The sequence below is a fragment of the Saccostrea echinata genome, unplaced genomic scaffold (assembly GCF_033153115.1).
Source record: "Saccostrea echinata isolate AGI-Se365-2 ecotype Australia unplaced genomic scaffold, CSIRO_AGI_Sech_v1 ptg000009l, whole genome shotgun sequence".
Taxonomy (NCBI): domain Eukaryota; kingdom Metazoa; phylum Mollusca; class Bivalvia; order Ostreida; family Ostreidae; genus Saccostrea; species Saccostrea echinata.
In genome coordinates this window covers 21,227,527-21,248,822 of record NW_026889758.1, presented here as the reverse complement: position 1 = coordinate 21,248,822, position 21,296 = coordinate 21,227,527, and the positions used below count along the sequence as shown (strand labels likewise).

General features: G+C 33.8%; 1 protein-coding gene across 2 annotated transcripts; it reads left to right on the top strand.

Annotated features, from left to right (window-relative positions):
- Positions 1 to 3,226: 3,226 nt before the first annotated feature.
- On the top strand, positions 3,227 to 18,284 carry LOC133182003 (neuropeptide Y receptor type 2-like). Of its 2 annotated transcripts, none has more exons than XM_061316698.1 (2): positions 3,227 to 3,309; positions 15,172 to 18,284. In XM_061316698.1, the coding sequence occupies exon 2, from the start codon at positions 15,201 to 15,203 to the stop codon at positions 16,407 to 16,409; it is 1,209 nt and encodes a 402-aa protein (XP_061172682.1). In that variant the 5' UTR covers positions 3,227 to 3,309; positions 15,172 to 15,200; the 3' UTR covers positions 16,410 to 18,284. The 2 variants fall into 2 exon arrangements, with proteins under 2 accessions (XP_061172682.1, XP_061172681.1); XM_061316697.1 differs by lacking the exon at positions 3,227 to 3,309 and adding an exon at positions 11,387 to 11,676.
- The last annotated feature ends 3,012 nt before the right edge of the window (positions 18,285 to 21,296 follow it).

Here is a 21,296-nt window from a genome sequence, read left to right as displayed (position 1 = left end):
ATATGTTGCATAAATATTTTTCATATAATAAGTTTTTCTGTATGCTTTTTCAATGAAACTTTTGGTCATGAATTCTTTTAACTTTAAAAAGACTCCTTTTGACTTTAAGGCCAAAAGCTGAAAGGTCAAGGTTGACTTTTTCTTCTTTTTCCATCTGCAAAGTTTATCCAGTTCTTCCACCCTCTTCTTTTTTTCTTAAGCGTGGGACACAAATTCTCTTAATTAGCTTGTTCCATAACATCCAGCAAGCAAATGCTATTGTTTCGCAGAAGCTATGAACCTTTTACCAAATAGTGAATCCTGGACTCAGTGTTGGACTAAATCGATTTAAATGCATTTTCTTTAAAAACCTTGTTTACCCCCTTACAATCTGGGTGACGAGCTTTATGTGATTTGTTTATGAAAATAGAGTCCATAGCTGATTGTAAAATTCATATCCCATGAGTTCAGAGTTTGTGCCGTGTTGGGGTGAGATGATAATCCCAGAAAACTCTTGATACTCAGGTGATCGCATAGGCCCACGAGCCTCTCGTTTTTCTTGCAGATTGCATTACAGCCTGCTCTTAACCTCCTTGTTCATGTTTCTTTATTCTCACCTTAATTTTCCTTTATGTTCCGTTTCTTGAAATATTTTTTCACCATATCTTTTTCCGTTCTATTATTTTCCATGAAGTCTTTTCATCCCTTTTGTGAGACAAGAAAATGTTGACCAGTCTCTTTAATCAGTTCAGTCAAGACGTCTACTGAAGACTATAACCTTTACCTTTCATCTGTCTGGAATACGTTTTTCTCTTGCAGATATGCAGTGTCTGAAGATGAACAGGTGTCAGATGACCATTGAAATATTGTTCATTAAAACTGAAATTACACTGTAGAAATGAATTCAGATAATAAATTACGCATTTTGATGATTTCTATATCTGTACAAAGACAATTTCCTAAATCAGCTTCAGTTTTTTTTAATGTATATTCAATTAATTCTCTTTGATAAATGAAGTTAATCTTGTTCATCTCAATAGTGCACTTATATCAGGTTCTATAGAAATAAGGTCGAAACTGTGGGAGCAGGAGTTTGAATGAATTTGACTGATTATTCTTATTGGGTAACCATGGCAGTTCCTTTCACCAATATTAAAGATTGATGTAAGCAATACTGTAAACATCTTGGTGTCTATACTAAGTATTTAGAACAAGTGGCAACTTCATTTATCGAATTTTTTATTGAAATTGAACGAACACAAGCTATTTTGAATTGATTTAAAAGATTACTCTATTTCGAAGACCCACCATGCAACACTGTATATATCAATTAATGGAACTACTAAGTATACATCTTGATATATTTTACTTGTGTTTCAATTTTTAAAAAAATCGAACGAAAGATGTGGGGCTATGAGTGCTTTGAAGAATTGATTACGAACTGACGGATAGACGACAGACACCTTACCCATTATAGCTATTCTGGTCTCTGACCAGTGAAACTAAAAATAGGCCGTGATTGATGTTAATAACTATGAAGATGTTTAGTTCTGTATCATTTATCATGGTCATTCCTTTAATATTAATGAAATCCCTGCCCCCTCGCATGTCTAAGACTAGTAACAACAGGGCTGAAAAATTTGTTTTCGTAAATCCTATGATAAATTAGAAAAAAAAGTTCTTCAGGCGATAATGTTTTTCATCGAGTTTCTAACAATGAAACATGAATATCTTTTGTAAGTTTTATATGTAATAATCAGGGGTAACAAAGAATGACAACACGTACACAAATGTAGTGTCCTTTTCAAAACTTGTGATATTTCTTATGCAAAATTTGTACATGACAATTGTCATGTACAAATTTTGTATAAGAAATATCACAAGTTTTGTAAAGGATAGTAGTATTATATACTGAAGTCTGATTCAAACTAAGACCATTTTATTGGGTTGATTTATTAGTTGTTTCCCTGTAGCGTCTCTTGAAATGGGGCAGGGTTAATTTTTTTTTGTCCCCCGCTTCTGCGAAAGCGAGGGGTTATCAAAACTCATTCGTCTGTCAGTCTGTCCATCTGTCAGTCGCAAAAACTTTAACCTTCGTCATAACTTTGAAAATGAAAAAGATGGGGCTTTCATATTTGACATATGCATTACCTGTGCCAAGAACCTTTCCGAATTTTACCTTGAAGTTTGACCTACTTTTCAAGAGAGAGAGAGAGAGAGAGAGAGAGAGAGAGAGAGAGAGAGAGAGAGAGAGAGAGAGAGAGATAACATTTGAATGAGAAAAGATAGGGTGTTCATATTTGACATGTGCATTACCTGTGACAAGACCTATGATTTTTGACCCTGTGACCCTTACCCTGAAGTTTGACCTATTGGTGATAACTTTTAAATGAGAGAGAGAGGATAGGGCATACATGTATTTAATATGAGGATTGCCTGTTATAAGACCTCTCAAAATATACTATGATTTTGCACTCCATAATGTTGAGTAAGATGATAACTTTTGAGTGAGAGAAAATAGGGCATTCATATTATCTGACATGTGCATTACCCTGATATTGAAGTTTTATGAAGTTTAATGATACTTTTATCTTGTAGTAACTTTTATTAAATCAAAAATTTAAATATTTATGTATGATGGACAGACAAGTCGGGACAAATAGACAAGGCATTTATAATTGCAACCTGAAACCACTATATAAGACACCGAATGTGTGGGACCGCAATTCATTGAATTTGCTTGTTAATTATAAATTCATAAAGTCATTTTAGAGGACACTCAAAACGGTACCGAATATTTAAAATATTCGATAGGACAACGATAAAATATATATAATTTGTCCCAATAGCACTGCATGTTGCGAAAAAGTATCGCATTTTGTGTATTTTCAACCACTAAAGCCATTTTTTGTTGGTCAAATATATATTTATATTTTGGAGAAAATTTTAGACAGAGGCAGTGGCACCGCGTGTACCCTTATTTCCTTCAAGGTGACCAAAAGCTTTAAAACTATTCCTTTAAAATCATATCAATTGATAGAAAACCTAACGAACAATTTATATTTGTAAATCAATATATAAAATTTTCTCTCGGAAACTATTCTGCACAGAATGCAAATACTTGCTATTTTCCCCGACCGCATTTCATGTGCTTGAAAAAAACATCTCCTCAAGCTACAAGATGTACTGGAGCACGAATATGCGATTGCGCGGATCTGGGTTGACCTGATTTTGTGGATAAAAATAGAATAAACACGATCCGGCTTTGCTGGACGGTTTCCTTCACGGCTTGTCGAGGAGTTGTACAAAGGCTTGTAATCTTTGATGCTGGTAAGTCAACTTATGTTATTTTATTTATGGTTTTTCAAATGTCAGATTAAAAAGGACATATTCATATCAGGAAACACAGACTTGCCGGTAATTGTATATGTCTTGCCGTCCATGCCTATATAAATCTCAATATTTAAATCAGCTGATTGCATTTCGCAATTTATCTTACCTAACCTTATTTTAAACCCTTAATAATATACCCGTAATATACGGTAAACTAACTGACAGGTGTTGTTATGCATCAGTTATCTGCTAGACAATCTATCATTGACCTTCGTAATAATAATTTCGGCCACTTGTGTCCGTGAAATACAGTATAGGTCATCGCTCGGGCGACGCACAAACACCCGACCGATCAGATGAAGTCCAGTAGCATTGGTCGGAGATGGGTTTCTGAGTTGTTCAATTTGGTCCATATTGTAGCAATCATTTCAGAGTTTTATTTAGATGTATTAGCACACTATATCTCGGTCAGAATATATGCAAATGTCAAACAACTGAAGGAAAAGTATGAATGCAGTATTTAAAAATATCAAATCAGATGTCAACATATTTAAAAAAACACTTCGGTCCATATTTTTCTGGATGAGGCATCAATCGATGTAACATCTGTATGGAAATTGTTACCAGATTAACATTGTTTGGTCCTTTATGGTCCTGCGCATGTTTATTAGTCAGATTATGGATCAGACCAGGGTTCATGGTCAATCTACAGACCCTCGCATTGTTTACTTCGTTACTGGAACTTATCAAGTAATAAGTGACATTTGCCAACTTTGGTCCAAACATTCTCTAAATGTGGTTAAGTAAAAATAAATAGCATGTATCTACACCGGAATCAATATTAATGGGTATCTGTTACCTGCGCAGATTATGCCTGTTTTATGATTTTATGAAGTTATGATTTCCTTGAAGTCGGAAAATCAAATTGGTAGAAATGAGATTTTTTTTTTTTTTTTTTTTTTTTATTGACTGACTTTAGACATAAACAAACATACATACACAAACACAGACACACCACGGCTGGAAAGCTTACATACAGATTTTTAGGAATGAACATGAAATATAAAAAAAAAATATGAATACACAAGATATACTAAAATAATAATGTAGATGACATAAATTTATCTATATGTTTATGTTTTCAAATATCTGGTTCCAGTTAATCCATCTTCTTTTATACACATGAAGTTCATTGTTAAATTTATACAATTTTTCTTCAAATTTATAATACACATATAAGTATTTAATGATATTTTGGATAGTTATATTTTGGTTTTTTCTTGATTGTTGAAAAATGTACTGTTTAATAAGTAGCAATATAAGATTGATAATTGTGTCTTCTTTAGAAGAACCAAGTATAACTGTGCATACATCAAATCTTATTATTTTTCCAGTTTTTTTCAAATATCCAATCTTCTAAAAGAGACCACAATGGGTTAACTTTAGGACAATAAAAGAAAATATGTACAATTGATTGAACATTTTGCTGACATAAAGAACATAGATTATTTTCTCTCATTTTTGACAAAAACAAATACTTATTTGTACCAAGAATCCTATGTATGATTCTAAAATTAAACCATAAAAGCCTTGTGTCTTTTGTTATTGAATAATATTTTTTATGAATTAATTTCCAATAAAAATCCTGCTGTAACTGCAGTTCTTTAGCCCATTTTGATTCTCACTTTGGTGAAGTATATACATGTAATGACAAATATGCATCATAAATTGTTTTAGAACCTTTTTTTATCTTTATTGATGATTTCCACAAATTTTGGCTGATAAGGTCTTGTAACAGAATTTATACCAACATTTCTAACATTTGGCCAAGAATGCAAAATTGCCCTTTTTATGCCTTCATATATAGTAAAAGGGACTTTTAAAGAAATTTCTTTAACAACATCATCAAAGCGGCACCGTGTAATTCATGGACTGGAGGCATGGAATGGAGTTATGGAGTGGAGTTTGGAGTCAAATTTTGGAGTCTAGGATTTTTTTTAAAACATGAATGGAAAAAGATGTTCAAGAAATGCATTAGTATGAAAGTATTCTTTTTTGTACATTTGTTTGCTGTTTCTTGTCTTGTAACTAAACAGATTGACAATTCATAGGTACTATGACTTAATTAAAATTTGTAAGTTTCTGAAACTTAAGTAAGTATTTGTAACTTTAAAAATTACATCAGTATTCAATAAACAGACATGATACTGACAAGATAAACCCTGTTCTTTAAATATATCTGGAAACTGTTGAATATAATTAATCAGCAGATATAGTCGATCTTACTGATTGTTTTAATATAGTATACTTCGACGTGTTAACAACCCTGTCAAGAGCTATTAGGTTCAGTGTTTAAAGCAATTTATAAGAACGCTTTTTTTCAGTATATACACTCACCTATTCATTACCTTCCATGTTAAATCAAAAAAAGAAATAATAATCAGTTTTAAAATAAGTTTCACACTTTATACCACTGTATTATATGGTGTACTAAAAGGTTCACTCACTCCCTTACTTCAGCGACATAGCAATTACCATACTAATCTCTCCCTTTTCCTTGGATTGTCACTCCCTCACCCTCAAAAACAACAAATCAACTATGGGTCATATCACACTTCAAGTGAAAGCAATGTGTTAATTGTTTTTACTCCAGTTTATATTTATTAAACATTGAATAAATTGTCAGTTTTCTAATTGATAGTGAAAGCTATGTAAGACTACACTGGCTCATAGAGAAAAGCCAGAATCCTCACACCCAGTTTCAGAGATGCTGATTAAACTCTGAACGATGACCATTTAATTTTGGAGTGTGTGATCTAGTGTGAATTAACTTGAACAGCATGCATATATTAAAATTATTGCATTCTTTAGGAGTTTATATAAATATTATCATCCCTTAAGTAGCATCACCGTGCATCCCTTCCCATTAACTTCTAAATTGATAAAAAATGTGAGTCACCAATGCATTGTAATTTATATTACAGTATCATAATATTATTTAATTATTTAAGTAAATGTATATGCATTATTGATAATCTTTTTTTTTAAATTCAAATTCTAAGATACAAAATTGATCGTTTCAAATCTACAGTAAATTATACAGAGAGAAAAATCGTCAATCTTATTCTACAAACAACCTTGTAACAATAATTATATTAACCTACATTGTTCAGCTGTGTGGTCAAAAACCTATAAAAGTTTTAGCAGACATAACAAAGATGTGACAGAAAGCTAAAATATAGTTCAAATGGTTTTATCACCTTCCAATTATGTGTTGAAAGCTATGGTGATCATTATTTGTGTTACAGTTAAATTTGATTAAAACATAGAATAAACTGTCACTGTTATAGATAACACACTTTTTGACAATGAGAGTGAAATTAATACCCACGACCTTATCTGAAAGAATTTGCGGGAATTTGATGCAGCCACTGGATGTCCCACATAATCTGTCAAGAGTTATTTATACAAGAGCATGCAGGTAGTGTTAGGCAATTATAATAGACCGATTTATTCACATCAGTATGCTATTCATTTAAGTACAAATTCATTTTCGGGGAAAAAGATTTAAGTTCAAGAGTTGGACCAGAAGATTAATCTGTCTAAATAAAAATTAATATAATATCAATCCTGAGATTTAGGTAATAGATAGATAGAAAGTTCTATCCTTAAAAATTTAAAATGATATTGTCCTACGGACCCGGTTGTGGTGAGGGCTTGTCCCGAGACACAGTTAGATTATTGTAACTAGGTAATAGATAATGTGATCTTGACTGACTTGTTCTAACAATCAATATCTTAAATGAATATTTGTTATTATCTCAAATCCTAGAACATAAGCTTTCAAATATGACTGATACAATGTCTTTCATAAGTATAAATTTGGTTGTGAAAAAAACTCTAATTGATATTACTAAGAAATTTGATTAATGATTATTATGAAAAATCGTCAAAATTGATATTTTTTAATAATTCAAATAAATATTTAAAAAAGCATACCACTAGTCTACTTCATAATATTTTTATGCCCCGCCATGAATATGGCTGGGGCATATAGTTTGTCATGTCTGTCTTCCGTCCTTCTTTCCTTCCGTCAAGCTTTGCATTTAGCTCAGTTCAAAGCTCAGTTTCAAAGATATTTTTCAAGATATTTTTATAAAACTTCATATGTTGATAGGTATTGGTGAAACCTTTTCAATTATGTAAACATTTTTTGACTTTGACCTTTCCTTTGACCTTGACCTTTTCTTAAGTTAGTGTTTAGCTCAGTTTTAAAGAAACCATTCAAGATAGTGTAATCAAACTTCACTTCATACGCTGATACATACAGATGTTAACATTTTTTGACCTTGACCTTTCTTTTGACCTTGACCTCACTTTTCTGATAAATAATGTTCAGCTCAATTTTAAATAAAGAATTTAAGATATTTTCATCAAACTTCATATGCTAATACATATTGATGAGAGCTATCAACTGCATCAACATTTTTCACCTTGACCTCACTTTTCTTAAATCAGTGTTTACCTCAGTTTTAAATAAATCATTCAGGATATGTTTATCAAACTTAATATGCTGATACTTATTAGTGAGGGCTATTCAACTGCATAAAATCTTTTAACCTTGCACTTTCCTGTGACCTTGACCTCCCTTTTCTTTAATTTGCATTTTGCTTAGTCTTAAAAGACATTTAAAATATTTTCGTGAAAGCTTATGCACTTATACATAATTTGGTAAAAATTTATCATCTATATCCAATTATTTTAGATTTCAATTTTAAAGAAACTATAGAAGTTTCTTTAAGAAAGAAGATATTCGCTTCAAACTTCATACACTAGTACAAATTTTCATGTTGCATTACTAATATACACTAGACGAGGCATTCATGTCCTATGGAAATACTTCTAGTTTTAAATTACTGAAATATAAACTAAAATGTTCATCTACACTTTTCCAAGGAACACACGCATCACTTCTAATAGCAACACGGGAATATAATAAAACTAAAGAGTTGTCACCTGAAGGATTTTGTATCTTTATTCTATACATCAGTAAGACAGATTAAATCTCATGTTCATACCAAGATTGATCAATGTAAAGCTCACACTCAGCAACTCTTATTTTGGGGGTATTGCAAGAAAGAATATATTTGCTTAAACAATCGGAAAATTTTAGGCCAAAGGAGCAGAAAAATGGATTACAGAGTATCAAATGGGCATGATTGACACCATCTAAAAAAGTAGAAAGAAACACCATTTGTCTGTTTTTGGGCAGATTTTAAGGTGATTCAACAAAATACTCATAATCAAATTTTAGTAACAGGAGTTATGTTAAACGTTGCAATAGCTGGTGCTTTATAGCAACATGGGAATATAATAAGACCACAGAGTTGTCACCTGAAGAATTTTGTTCTAATTAGCAAAAACCAAATTAAAAACAAAAAAATCAGACTCCAAAATTTGACTCCAAACTCCACTCCATAACTCCACTCCATACCTCCAGTCCATGAATTACACGGTGCCCATCAAAGCATATAAAGTTACCATTACTGTCAAATAAATCACCAACTACAATAAATCCCTTTTCATACAATGGCCTTGAAAAAACATACTTATTTTGAGTCATAATTTTATTATTATACCACAGAGGTTCCAACAAAATATCTCCTTGGTTCAAGTTACATGTTATAAGACTTAAGAATTCTGAAAATACATACAGTACTTCTTTCCAAAAGCTATTTTGTGTATTCTTTGCTTTAGCTTTTGAATATTCTGGCCCAAAATGGGACAGGTTTACAATATTACATTTTGTTATTTCAGTGAACAGTGGGATCCAACTAGACTTTGTAAATAGTAATCTTCTGATCCAAGTTAATTTTAAAGATTTAATAAAACAGTCAATATTGGTCATTTTAAGACCACCATTCTCTTTGGAAAGTTGCATTGTTATGAGATATTAACTTTTCATTTTTTCCAATTATTTTTTCGAATTAAATCTTTTGCAGTTTTGATGTTTCTTAGTACCAGATAGATAAGATACTTTAAAAACAAATTAAAAGTGTATATTATTTCTTCCATGGCCAATATAAGTGCATTCACATACCCTGAATTGGAGGTAAACATAATGTACACTCAATCTGTATCTTTAAATATTGATCTGCTTTTTGCAGGTTTGATTTTGAAACCAATTGATTATTCATTCGGAAAAATTAATATAAATAGAACCATAATCTTCCGAAGTTAAATGCAAACATATAATGTTCTTAATGGATGTAAATTTGTGCAAAGAAGTGGGATAATGACTCGATTGTTTGCCAAAGTCTCCTGTTACAGTTACTTTAAATTCAGTACGCAAAAGTCGTAAATATCTATCGGGTCTGCAGATCTTAGCGCCGGAAATGGAGCTGAACAAATGTGCCGAATTTGTCGAGGACTTACGACAAAAGATGTGTCCATGTTTTAGGCCTTCAAATGAGGAATACAGAGATTTTTAAAACACTTACACTTTTAAAGCGTACACCAACATTGAAGCTTAGTGTTGGTGAATAATGAATGATCTAAAAGTATGTTCAAGGCAATGACCTTCACCTCAGAAGTCAGTCAGATGTCCCTCGAATCGTAAACATTTATAGAGAATCAACAACACATGCTCCAGTAACATTTGGTTTTGACAGCATTTACAGCAGCATTTGAGGACTGTTGACAAATAAAAAAAAATTCTTGAACTGAACTCTATGAAAGGTCAGTTGATATAGTGGTTACCATGTGAAAGACCTATCGACCATGTGGTATGAAAAAGGTGTAAACAACTGTACCAAATAGAAAAGTTTTAATTCGGTTAATTTTGAAGACATCTTTCAAAAAGCACATGTGTCAGGGCTATTCGTTTGCACTTACGTGTCATGTTTTAATATTGAATTTACGGATAACAGTAAAAATAGATACATTTCTTTAACAGATGATGTTATCATTTGACAATGTATTTCTCTTTTCCAAATATTGTCTTGCTTTGTTAAAAAAAAAAAACTGCCATCAAAACAGCCAGTCATACTTAATGTTATATGTTTGCATGTTTTCTCTTTTAATTAAGGGCCTCATAATTCATATCTTTATTTTTTAAATTTCAAGGAATTCCTTTTCTAAAAAAAAACTTCTAGATGTCCAGAAACAAGTACAAGTGCATGCAGATGCTTGCATACATATTTACACATTAATGCATATGCGACCAAAATTACATTGGCTTCTCACATTTACCCAATTACAGTCTAAAAGAAAGTTTCATCTCAATCGATAGTTTCCGAGAACATCCGTGAACAAAAAAATTACCAGATAAAATAACTGCGTTTGGGGTATATATTACGTTAACTTGTTCCATTGGAAACTAGAGAAAATAATTAACAGTGACATGCCCCTTAAAATAGTCTCTCATTTACTGCATTACAGTGGCCTTTAACTTAATGATTTACGAAAATTACCAAATGAATTCCTTGTTTTTTACCGGAAAATTAGAGTGACATGATGCCATATTTTGACGGGGCACAGAGTGGTAAAACATTCATGTTTGAATGTCAAAAATGTTTATGTTCTCGACAGCCATCGTAATGAAATAAGTCTGTGTTAAAAAATTACAAAAAGTAATGAGAAAAGAGATTGCAGAACGAATAATTTTAGGACGTTGTCACCATTTTGACAAGGGCTGTTTAAATTAAAGATGGGAGATACAGAGAAATCAGACATGAATTCAAAATATTTGTTTAAAGAATTCTTTCCTAATGAGAATACAAAACGATAACACCCTGATGTTCGATCGTCTCTGGAAAATGTTTGACAATGAATTCATCATATGAATCCTCGTATTAATTTTTATCTTAATAACAGTAAATCACAAACAAGGAAAGCCATTTATAGATATAATCGATGAAAATAGGTCATGACAACGAAACCTAGAGGTAATTAAATGATAATTAGACTTTAATTGTTGACTGCTAGCGCAGTGTCTTGGAGGAGTGGAACTTGACAATGCCAGATACATTTAGAGGGCCGTACCTCAGTTGGAGCCCCATGAGTGGCAGAAACTGACTTTTAACCCAATGTGGTTATATATAGACCTGTTTAATGGCCTTGGAAATGTATATTGTCTTCATATCTGGGTCAGCGAGCAGTTAAATCTAGCAGCCGCCGCATGATGTTGGCAAATTATCTTATAAAGAAAAATTCTTAAAGAAAAAATTTCAACTTTGATCAGGGTGGACAAACAGTGAACTTTTTGAGGCGACGGGCGTGTTTGTGTACTCCAAGTTCGTGTGCCAGTATCTGTATTGACTCAAAACAAAGCATTGTTTATCTTAAAACGTACATTTTGCTAAGGTAAGAAAAGATTTAAATTCAGTTTGGTTGAGTCGGCTTTATTCTGCTTTTGTGAAGTGTCCATGACATGTATTTAAATTTATCCAGTGGAAAATAGATAGGGCCATGTAAGTATATTTGCCTTGAGATTTTCTAATCGATAAGGTTTTAGTGGACATGAAAGACAGGCCAGAAGTCACAGGAATCAAGTGCGGGAATCTTAGGATATGTATTTTTAGACAATTATAGATATCACGGTATCAGAGTTATTTATACGGGTGATGTACATGTACGTTTTGTAAGCTTCCAGACGGGTCAAGGCTGTGTATAGTATGATAACTGATTACTGATAAAAGTTCGTCTCTCTACCTGATAATTTATTTTGAATGTACAGAATTTTTTGTCATTGATTTTTTTCTAAAATAGACGAAATGATTTACAAGATTTATATTCTTTAATTATGGTATACACCTACAGCTGTACATGTACATTTGTATTTACTTTCTATGAGGACAATAAGCAAGTTTACCCCCCCCCCCCCGACAGCAACTATTTCCTGAGGCACAGCCGAGGGAAATGCCGTGTAGCTACTGGACAGTAAATATTTGCTTTTGTCCGAATAGTCGGTAAATCGGTGTTTTATTATACCGAAGCAGACCTTGTGTCATGTCAAGATCCGGATAAAACGAGAAGAGTTCCGAGATGAAACGCGAGGGAAATGGAATGCTGCTGATGAATAGTTCGATGACTATGTAGCATAAAGACTATTCTAATGTATAAGCTGTTTAGGAAAAAAGGCAGATTTTTTGGTCATATAAAGAAAAAATCACAGAGGTATCATAATCTTTCTCTTCAACGAAGTCTCTCATGTCGTTTAGGACTTTAATGCAGGGAATGAACTATATCGTACAATTTGATCGGTCACACTTCTGAGCGGAATGAACACTTGCCCCAGATAATGTCAAGTAACACGCTGTCGGTGCCCTGATATTAACTCTTTCATAATGAAATGCGCAAAATGGAAAGATGATGCCCCTATTGATTTTTTGACCCAATTTCTCTTGCTATTATGCAAAGACTTCTGGAGATAAGAATCCCACTGGTGTTTTTTAAAGTAACAAAATTCACACTGAAGTTTTATGTATAAAAAGACATCGGCTGAGAGCATTGTATTTATCTGCACCACCATGCGGGATACTATCACAAAATATTGACAGTGAATTACAAGCCTTTCCAGATGCATCGGTGATTTTAGTTACATATAATATTATATAATGCCTGATTCTGCCAATATTGTGTTGGATAGCGCATCTTTTCGTTTTATACAGCTAGAGCCCTCGGTTCTGTTTCTTAATTTAAAATTCATGAATACTGAGTGACAAAGACTAATAACAGCCTAACGAAAAAGTTTGAATCGGTGTTTTGGTATGCTTATTTAATTACAACTGCAAGTTGTCTCTGCATGGATAAATATGCCCAAATTGTCAAGGAAAACATTAGTTATAAAAATATACTATGTTATCCACGTGTGTTGCTGAACTCGCAAACATTACTTTTCTTCCTTCGCAGCGTCAGAAGAAAGATAACGTAAATTTGACGCATGCTTGAGATTCCTGCGCCTGCTCAATCTCCTGGAAAACACTATAATATTCCATCTCAATCAGGGTCCGACTCGTCATCAGTCTGCTTTTATTAGATATTCTCACGATCGACATTTTGAACAAGTCCCACTGGTTTCTTTCTGTGCCACATTCTTTCATTTTTAATTTTTGCATGTTTCAACTATGATGTCAATATTTTTTTATATTACAATGAAAAATTTGTATCAAATAAGCCTAGACATTTCCTTAGGCTTGGTTGACCTAGATTGAACCGGTCATGAGCATCAAGGATTGGAGCAGGATACAAAGGATTTTCCTTGAGTAATGAATTGCAGTAGATTGTCGAAGAATCACAACAAACACAAACAACACACACAAACCAAAACACCACACTTATAAGATTACTTGAAGATTAAGTGTATTTGTATGATAATTTAGTCAGATGTAAAGTAATTATGATAAATTAGTCAGTGCAAAGTATTGTATGATAAATAAGTCAGTATAAGGTATTGCTTGAAAAATCAGTCAGTATAATGTTTGATAAATTATTCAGGGTTAAGTTTTGTACGATAAAGAAGTCAGTATAAAGTATTGTATGAAAAGTAAGTCAGTATAAAGTATTGTATGACAAATTCGTATAACTTACGATAAATTAGTCAGATGTGCAGCTAACTGTATTGTCATGCAGTCAACTCTCCATCACTAATACTGATACGTTTGTAGTAGTGCTGTACTGCAGTGCACGAGAAAGAACAATAGTGGCAATAACTACAATATATTTGTTTTCCTTCCATTTTAATGAAATAAAATATTTTGATCGGGAGAATGGAAGTATCCCAATCTAGATGTAAAGATTATCCCCTACCGACTACTGTAGGTATTTCTGTTATAGACGTAGTACTGATGTTGCTTCCATTTACATATTTAATAAACTAGACGTGTTATATGCTTTTCGGACGCTTATTTAAAGACCCTCTATACACTGAATACACCCTAAAAGTTCCTTGGTATTTTTCTGCATTTAAGAGTGATCTAAATTTAAATCTGAAGTAAATTAAAATCTACAATGTTTCATTCAATTTTTAATCAATTCAAGCATTCTTAAGATTTTATTAGGCCAAGATTAATTTCTTGAACTCTTCATTTGCGTGTCATTTTCCAATTTAAGTAAGCAACAGCGATTTCCATTCATCAAGACTTCGTTGTCTTTGAATATTTTTCCTGGAGTTCTATGACTTATACTCTATGTTTGAAATGAAATAGATAAACTTAGTATTTGTACCTTTATACGCGTATTTTTCTCAATGTCCAAAAACAAAAAATCATCACTGTATAAAGCTTCCTTATTAGAATTCCGTCAGCAACAAATAGGCTGATTTATGGACCACATATACGTAAGCAATTCTCTCTTAAACGGAAACAACAATATATCTAACAACCGGTGCTTTCCCAGGAGTGTTATGTAATTAATGAAATTTAACAGGTAGTTCTGTACCATTATTGATTTTTCATTTACAAATGATACATTTTGAAATTTATGCTTTTAATGGTTTCTTCATTCGCGAATAATATATACCAAGTTGGATATTTTCTTACATATGTTAAATCAGAACATTAAATGGATTTAATGACAACTTCTTACTGCATTCTAGAAGAAAAATTTGATGCTTTTGAAAAGCTGCTAGCTGCAGAACTGTAGCGTTATGGTTTTACATAAAAGTCTTTAAATACAACGTTATGGTCAAAGACTATTATATAAAGCCATAACGCTACAGTTCTGCAGCTAAAAAGCTGCATGAGGAATTAAAATGACTTGGTCTGTCAATGGTCACGGAGCGTCCAATAGAAATAGTTCTCCGAGATATCGATTGGATTATAGTACGTAGGATATAAAACTGTTCTCTTTATATTTCAGAGATGAGTTAAGACGGTCGTTCTGCCAGAATGGATTCAGACATAGAGACAGACACGGATAAAAGAGACATCGTTGTCATCATACGATGTGTTCTCGTTGTCATCGTGGGTGTCATCTGTGTTTTCGGAAACCTGCTCGTTATCAGAACTCTCATCTTTTTCAAGTACCCGAAAATTCCCATGTATGTAGCAATAGGAGGCTTGGCTGTTGCGGACATGGTGCGCGCAATATTTGGAGCACCATATTTTGTTATAATTTGGACAAAAAACGGCAGCAAAATTCTTACTGCAGATTGGTGCAAAGCAGTGTCTTATCTGAGTGATGTAAGCATGTATGTAGCGGCCTGTCATTTAGTTGGACTGAGTGTGATCCGTTGTATTTTACTGAACGACAGAATGCATGTGCATTCGTATGTGAAGCATGCCGTTATTGGATCCTTGATAATTTGGGTAGTGATTCCCCTGATGAATATTCCCGGGATAAAAACGTCTTCCAAGAGTATGGGGGTGTGTGTTGAAGTTGACACAGACTTAGAAACTACAACAGAGCGGAATCAGTGGTTACGACTGACGTTTTCCTACGGTTTGCCTATTCTAGTCATTGCTGTGGTTTATTTTTTAACTTACTACTTTTCGAAAAAGTTCTTTGCAGAGAGTTACTCGAGGAGGGAGCGTCGTCTTTCGAGAATGGTTACTCTGCTGATTTTGATTTGGGCAGTGTTTAAACTACCATATGAAATTACACGTATGATAACATTTTACAGATCTCGAAGGTTGGAGCAATTGCTTACAAACACACCGCCCTCGGAAGTATTAGAGTACGAGGATGAGTTCGAGAAATATCTCAATCTTGAAAAAGTGGACAAAATTATGGAATGTGTTTCGTTGGTGGATTTGGCAGCGAGACCAATAATATATAATAAGTTTTCATATTATTTTAGCAGAAGCTTTAGTGAGGTAATTAACTGCACAAATTGTCAAAACTCCAAGCCGTCAAAACGTTCCTACAGGAAGCAGCGCAGCGCCGACAGCAACAGCACGAACGTCACTGACGTTGTGGAGGCGCCGCTCAATGTGTCAAGTATGGAGAAGTTTACCGGAAGTGAAGATGAACAGTTTAATAACAATGTTACGGACATGGATTCTAAGCACCAGGAACCGGAAGCGTCAGGAGAGGACGAAATTATTGTTTTGCCGCCAGACGACTTCGTGGAAAAAATGTTGTCATCAAAAATATAGTAATGGATCTCTTATGTTTGCTGTGAAATTGCCTTGTTCATCTGATGTATATACTCAGTTTCTGTGTCATTTCCTCAAGTGTATTTCATATTTTGTAAATAAGTGCATCCCGGTATATAAGTACGAATTCCTCATGCCTTAAACACGAGATACCTCATCTATATCTACATGCTCAACTTTTACTGTAGTTGGATATTTAATATGTAATGTAACTTGTACAGTGACCCTGTGTTGTGAGGAATGGCTTACATTCTCTCCATTTCACCTCATGAAGCTGACGTAAACTGATATTTATCTACAATGACGGAGAGGAAAAAGAGTTATTCACCGGCTCTTTATTTGTCGCTAGATTTAATTTAAACATTATACATGCAGGCCTGAAGGATCAGGGGTGGGGATGGGGCATGGGAGCGTGGCCCGCAATAATTTTGGCAATATATACTTTACAGTGCTATAGAAAAGAAAGTTAAATTACATTTGAAGAAGTGTAACCCTGTGACCTGTTAGTACCGAGCCTCAATATTTAGTGGCCTTGGCAGTCCTTGTTAAGTGGGTTTTTTTTTCTGGCATTGGATTTCAGCTCAAGTGACGGGAAATCTTTCAATTGGATAAGGTGACCATTTGTTAAATGTAATGTATTACTTGCTTTAGCAAGAAACATCACCGTACAAATGTGCCAGGTATTTTCATTCATCATGCAACCTGTCGTTCAAATCACGGGCAATCATGTTCACCTTCATTTGCATGTTTTAATAGTGACATTTGTATTTTGAACGGTAGAAATAACCTTGTCTCGTAGAAGAAAATGCTCTAGTTTTTGAGAGGTTTTTAAACGACAAAGTTTAGAAGTTTTACATATTTTTGTAAAAAACTAAATTGAATGGCATTTTTGATATGATATGGCTTTAAGTAAAATTGTTGATTGTACATTTTAGTACAAAATGCAGTGCTGGCGAAAATATAGGGCATATATTCCAGAGTATATTTGTTGTGTTACATTTTTCAAGACTATTCACCTGCGTAATTGAGAGAATTTTTGTTATTGTTCAATTCCTCTCTGCAGTTGAAACTCTATATTCCACTTTTAGCTTACTTAAGCCAGGGGCTCTAATGAGATTTCTTGTCGATTGTTTTGTTATCTATCTGTGTTACATTTATATAATTTTTTTTCTGGAGCCACTTAACAAATGTCAACCAAGCTTTGCAGAAAGTACATAAGCAAGTGAATTGAAGATGCTCCGACTCGCCAGATCCTGTCTAGATTGGAGGTTTCTGAACCAGAATTAACGAATTAGGGGTTTCTTGACCAGAATTATTGTAACAAAAAAAATATGGATCCTTCTTGTGAAGGCCAACAATGAAATTATGGTCTTTTGATGATGCTAGCGCACGTTTGTCCGTTTTAAACAAGGCATGATTAACATGTCTGTATAGATCTAAAATTTTATTTCAGATACCAGTACAACCTTTTAAATTGTTATGGACATGTATGCTTGATTTTGAGTATTTTATTCTTATAAGGGTGGGATCTGTGTTGAAACAAATTCAGTAATTACCATGACAAAAATCACCTAAGATAATCGAGCTTTGTGGTCCATGAACTTTCTATCTAAGAAAGAGGTTATAATTTGTACGTCATAGAAGATTATTTGAGAATTTTTGAAAGTTTACTAACTTCTGTCTGAGAAGTTTTTGCAACTCAAAATATAGTATACGACGGGTAAAATTCATGAGCTGGTGAAGTTGTCACTGTCATTCTTTTTTTTTAGTCAAGAAAATTATGTTTCGTTGTGTAAACCGTGTAACGTGTTTGAATGTTTTTCATTTTGAATGTTCATGTCACCGCTCAATTGAAATAAAATTAAAAAATACAAACTGTTGTATTCACTAATGGTCATTATTTTGAAAACCACGTAAATTACTGTTAATATCCTTTGAGATTTAGCTGAGTGATTTGAAAGTTTTGCAAATAAATATGCACCCTTACCTATTAAGTCAACCTTGTGTTAAGGTCAAGATTAGGCTATATAGGTCTACCTCTCTCAACTATTAAATCAACAACGCCTGCAATTGCTCGCCATCTTGGACTTCGCCTGGGACCTCTTACAGACTTAATCGAAGGAATTCTTGTGTCAGTGGGGCTGCTCATCAGCACCAGGTACTATAATTAATTCAAATAATAAATCCAGCACCATTCCGCTGCATTATCGCGTTTTTTCTCCGACATCCGCTCTCGGCCTGAAGTAGGCTAGTCAATTTTCGACAACTCTTAAGATGACTACGAAAACAAGCGCATTAGCAATACTAGTTCCCTACCGGCAAGTGTAATCTGGTTCCCGTTAAGAATTGAAAATGCCATGATTCCGTCAAAAATCAAGGAAGCAGGACGAAATGCAAACTTGATCTATAACTAATCAAGGTAAAGTCACATACCAAAAATCAGCTCAATATCTGAAAGCGTTTAGAAGAAAATTGCGGAAAACCCCTAAAAATTGAAAAGGCCGTAATACCGTCAAAAATCAATGAAGCGGAACGAAATGCACACTTGATCTGTAACTCATCAAGATACACTCACATACCAAAAATCAGCTCAAAATCTGCAAGCGTTTAGGAAAAAAATGCGGAAAACCAAGTGGGACAGACGGACAAACAGACGGACTGACAGACTCAGAGGAAACCTATATGCAGGTGTCATAACAGTATTTCACTTGAGGTTCACGTCAAATCATGGCTGACGCAAAATAATTCCTGAATCTTCCCTTCCGATTCGGGCATTTTAACACGAGACTGGAGCTGAATTTTTTTATGAGATGAAAAACAATATGTAAACTTCCTGTATTGACTAGATTCATTATAATTTAGGGCGTGCTGATTTTTCTATATACTGTATTTGAGTGGGGAGTGATTAGGTCCTGGACTTGATTTTCAAGCACCTGCTCGACTTCGACCGAAACAAACTTTGGTACTAAAATCTTTATAAAGAATTGTTTTACAAGATCTGAAAAGGAAACTTCTCAAAAGTTTGTTTTCAATTAATACCACCTACTCAAAGTTGCGCATTTTTGGTAAGAATATATAGCAAAATTTAATACTGTTGTGCAACCTATAGTCCCCTCCGGTTTCACCGGTAGGGGACTAATAACATTGATACGCGCGCGCGAAAATTCAAAAATATTTAGTATTCATGTATGCAATCGTCGCATTTTATGAGAATAAGAAAGTTCCATCAATTATATTTTTGCAGTCTGATAAAATTTAAACTAAAATGATCATGCACTTGTTTTTCTTTTCCAAATTTGGAAATAATCTACCTCAGATTCATGCCCAAATAATTTATGTAAAGTTCTATAAAATGTTTGCATCATTTTATTCTGTTAATTTTTTCACGTGTCGTAAAAACATGTTAAGGGCACTGAACTATTTTGTGATAAAATTGATCATTTTCAAAAGCTCGTGCTGTATAATTCTGTTTAATACCGGTGTTAAAGAGCAGGATTTCCCCCATAGCCAGCTTTCCCCCCAGGAATTTATACTCTGGAGTAGCCCCCCCCCCCCCCCCGGCAGGGAAAGCTCACTCTGGAGCCAAATTTCCCCTCTTTCTTTCTCAGAGTAGGATTTCCCCTCTTTTATCAATGCTTAAGTTACATCGACAATATTTTGGCTGAAAGTTTATATGAAAGTCAACTGATTTTTTAATCAGTGTTTTCGGCTCAAGAATTGTCAAAGTTAATTTGAAATCTTAAAATATATAGTTCAAATCATTTAGTCTCAACCCAAAACTCATAGGAAATTGTAAAATTAGTCACTCAGAAAATCTTAAGACGAGATGTCTCGACGCCATCCCTCGACGCAGCGGTAACTGTTTGTTCAAGAATTTCAAAGTGTATATAGGGCCACCTTTAGTGACTTGAAAATTTGTTTGCCTCCAAAGGCCCCGTATTTTATCTACGGATCGATCCTTTTAATAATGAGTGTGAGAAAATCCTAAAACTTATGTTACTGATAGATTCCACATACCATTTTGTGAGTATATGAAACGAGTAGTTCTAAAGGGAAAAGGGGGGGGGGGGCTAAAACCAAAAATACAAGAAACAATTTTACTAGCTGAAGCAAAAGTATGTCCCCTCGACCCCAGCGGTGTAATACTGGATTAGAAACCAGAGAGGAAATACTCTCTTAATGTTCTGCAAAATTTCAAACTTTCAGAAATGAATGACCCGTTTTTTAGTTCCATGGCAGATATTTTGGATATTTTAGAATCTTGAAGAGACATATCAAAATTATGTACATGAAATATGAAGATAACGAACTGTAATCAAGCTCAAGAGTCCATTGAAAAAATACAAATTGGGAGCAGAGCAAACACGAACCTATAAAAAACATCAGAGGTGGGATCAGGCGCCATGGAGGAGTGAGCATCCCCTGTAGACCGGTCACACATACCGTGTGCACTTTGTAATGATCGGGCAAACGGAAAAATCCATATACATTCATTTGAAGAAAAATGGTCTTACAATGTAGAATACAATCGGAGAAAAAAAATCCATTTAAATTAAAATTCCTTTTTGTTTCCATGGATACGGTTAAAATTTGTCCAACCCATTACATTGTACCAAATTTTTCATAAACCAGGTTGACCAGATGAAAAGAATTAGATTTTAATGCTTCAAAAGAATTGGTTGGCCAGTTACTGAGAAAAATGAGTTTTAAAAATTTTAATTTTCAAATTTTGTATGTTTCAATGGAACTGGTCCTCATTTTGAAAAAGGGACAATTGTAACAATGTGTCTCCTCTCGTTCTTAATTACAACCATGATATTTTATTGGAGGGGGGTTGGCTGTGGGGGAAATCGCACTCTATAAAACAGAGTAGGACCCCCCCCCCCC

What these genes read in the sequence shown, in the direction of transcription:
- LOC133182003 (XM_061316698.1), top strand. Translation starts at nt 15,201, where the DNA reads ATGGATTCAGACATAGAGACAGACACGGATAAAAGAGACATCGTTGTC.